Raw genomic sequence first — 2,150 nt, 5'->3', positions numbered from 1 at the left:
GTTCAATGTGGTTACGTCTAAAATGGCGTTTCCTCCACAAAATATTTATGATGATTTGAAAAAGGATGGAATGATGAAAATGCTAAGGGTAAGATCATTACAGTGGAAATGCTGCACCTCCTCCAGGTGTAACAGGACATTTCGAGGAACGTGGAGGGTCCTGATATTTTCACAGTCTTCCCAGGTGGAAGAGCAACATCAAGCTCACCCTCCCAATACCTGTGGGCTCCTGACATGGTTCTTCCCTCTTACATATCAGAGTAGAGATAACACATTTACAGGAAGGTGAGGACACTGGATTTCTGCTGAGAGGATAATGGAGTATGGTCCTGCCACCAGCCTCCTGAGCCCAGGACCACATGGATAGAAGTCTCTCCTTTCTGACTGCTTTTGTTTGCTCTCTCACCACCTCTACCACTTGGTCTGGCTTGGCTGCACCTCGCTCCTTCGCACTTTCTGCCTCCGCAGATTCTTCAGCACACCTCCGAGATTTAGCTTTCAGATCCTCGAGGAGTGACACTCCAAGTCTTGCAGACCATTACTGTGTCTTTCCCACACTCAAGGCAAGGCCAGAATCCTCCTCCTATCCAAAGAGAGAGATCTTCATGAACCAGAGAATCGCGGTGCCTGCCTGAAGGGGATAAGATTATTCAGGAGAAGATGGCTCAGGAGAAGTTAAGGACACACATTGCAGCTGACTGCAGTATGCCCAGACTTGCGCTGCGCTGCGCTGTGTTTGTCACTTGACACCCAGAAATTCTGTCGCAAGCCTGTGCTCTGTGTAGGACTGAAACGCCCTTCTTTCACAGGGGCGCTATTTTGCTCGGCTGTAGAAACAATTATCCCATTTTTGTATTTCTAAGAAAATCCCCTGAAAGGTCCAAAGACGACCGTGTCAATGAATCCGTGTCCGCCAGGGCGCAGCAATACAGTGCCGCTTCCACAACACAGAGCCCGGAGAGCCAGAGGACGGTCCAACGACGATCTGCCGACACCGAGAGCCGCCCCACTGGCGCCCGCAGCTCTCCGGACTCTTTAGCAGTGAGTACCAGGAGCTCGGGGCTGTGGCCCGGGAGCTGCCGGTTGAAATGGATAAAATCGCCGATTCGTAGGTTGGCGTGGGAGCATTTGATGGTGATTTCACTGCCCTCGGTGGTCTCTGCCGATGGGTCCTGCTGCACCCGGGCTCTGCCTGCAGACACTGGCGGGGAGATAAAGAAGAAAACCGTCAGAATTGCTTTTTGCGCTGGATATTGTTTCCCAGAGAAAAGGGCACAGAAACAGTCAGGACCATACGGAGAAGTATTTTAAGAGGATGTCAAGGTGTCCAGTAGTGGAAGTGTCCATAAGTATTAGCTGGAGAGATGAGTGCGGGAAGAGAGGTGGATTTTTGGAGTCACTGAAGAACGGAAAGCTGCGGGACTAAGCTAGGCAAAGAGAGAAAGAAAAGTAGTAAAGGGGAAGGACGTTTTGCAGGAGTTCTCTGAAGGACAGAGAGTAAAGTAAGGAAAGAAGAAGGGCTCGACAAAAAAGAGGGAGGAGTTTTCCGAGGGAAGGCTTTATGGAGCAGAGGGAGGGACGGACGGGAGGAGAGTTTGGAAGAGTTTGTTAAGAACCTGCCAGGCAGGACGGCAATCTCGAGGGATGGACACTGCCATCCCAACACCTCACCCGCCCACCATGGTCCACGGCCGCCAACCCTACTCACCGAGCAGAACAGTGACCAGCGCCGCCAACCCCGCTACACGCCTGAGCCGCATCCGCCGATCCACCGCCCGACCTCTCGCTGCCCCCGTCGGGCACGGTTCTCTGTTACCGCCGGGCCCTCTCCTCTCCACCTCCTCTCCCTTCTCTGTTTTCCTTCTGTATTTCACTTGATTGGGACGTGCGGGACCTCATGGAATTAAACAAACCCTGGGATATCTTTGGAACTTCATGGAATCAAAGGGGGAAACAAAAGAATTAAACCCAATGACCAGAAACCATTGGATCGAACATTTCTTTAAGATGCCAACTGGGGATTCATGGGGGTACTCTGCCATGCATGAATCAAAGAATGAGTATAAATTTCGGAATATAAATACAGTGATACTTGAAAGATCCCCCACTCACAAGCAGTCGAGAATTAGGTTATGATTTTGGGGTCAAAT

The 2,150-nt window shown here is 50.9% G+C and overlaps 1 gene segment (V, D, J or C); it reads right to left on the bottom strand.

The window, feature by feature from the left end:
* Nucleotides 1–839: 839 nt before the first annotated feature.
* Nucleotides 840–1,760, bottom strand: LOC113985061. The segment is given in 2 exon segments: nt 840–1,201; nt 1,709–1,760. Coding segments are annotated over 2 exon segments (414 nt in total).
* Between the last annotated feature and the right edge of the window lie 390 nt (nt 1,761–2,150).

The sequence above is a fragment of the Pipra filicauda genome, unplaced genomic scaffold (genome assembly GCF_003945595.2).
Source record: "Pipra filicauda isolate LSUMZ 115617 unplaced genomic scaffold, ASM394559v2 scaffold837_size68763_pilon, whole genome shotgun sequence".
NCBI classification, from domain to species: domain Eukaryota; kingdom Metazoa; phylum Chordata; class Aves; order Passeriformes; family Pipridae; genus Pipra; species Pipra filicauda.
Note: the sequence above shows the minus strand (reverse complement) of the source record. Positions and strands in the feature narration are given on the sequence as shown.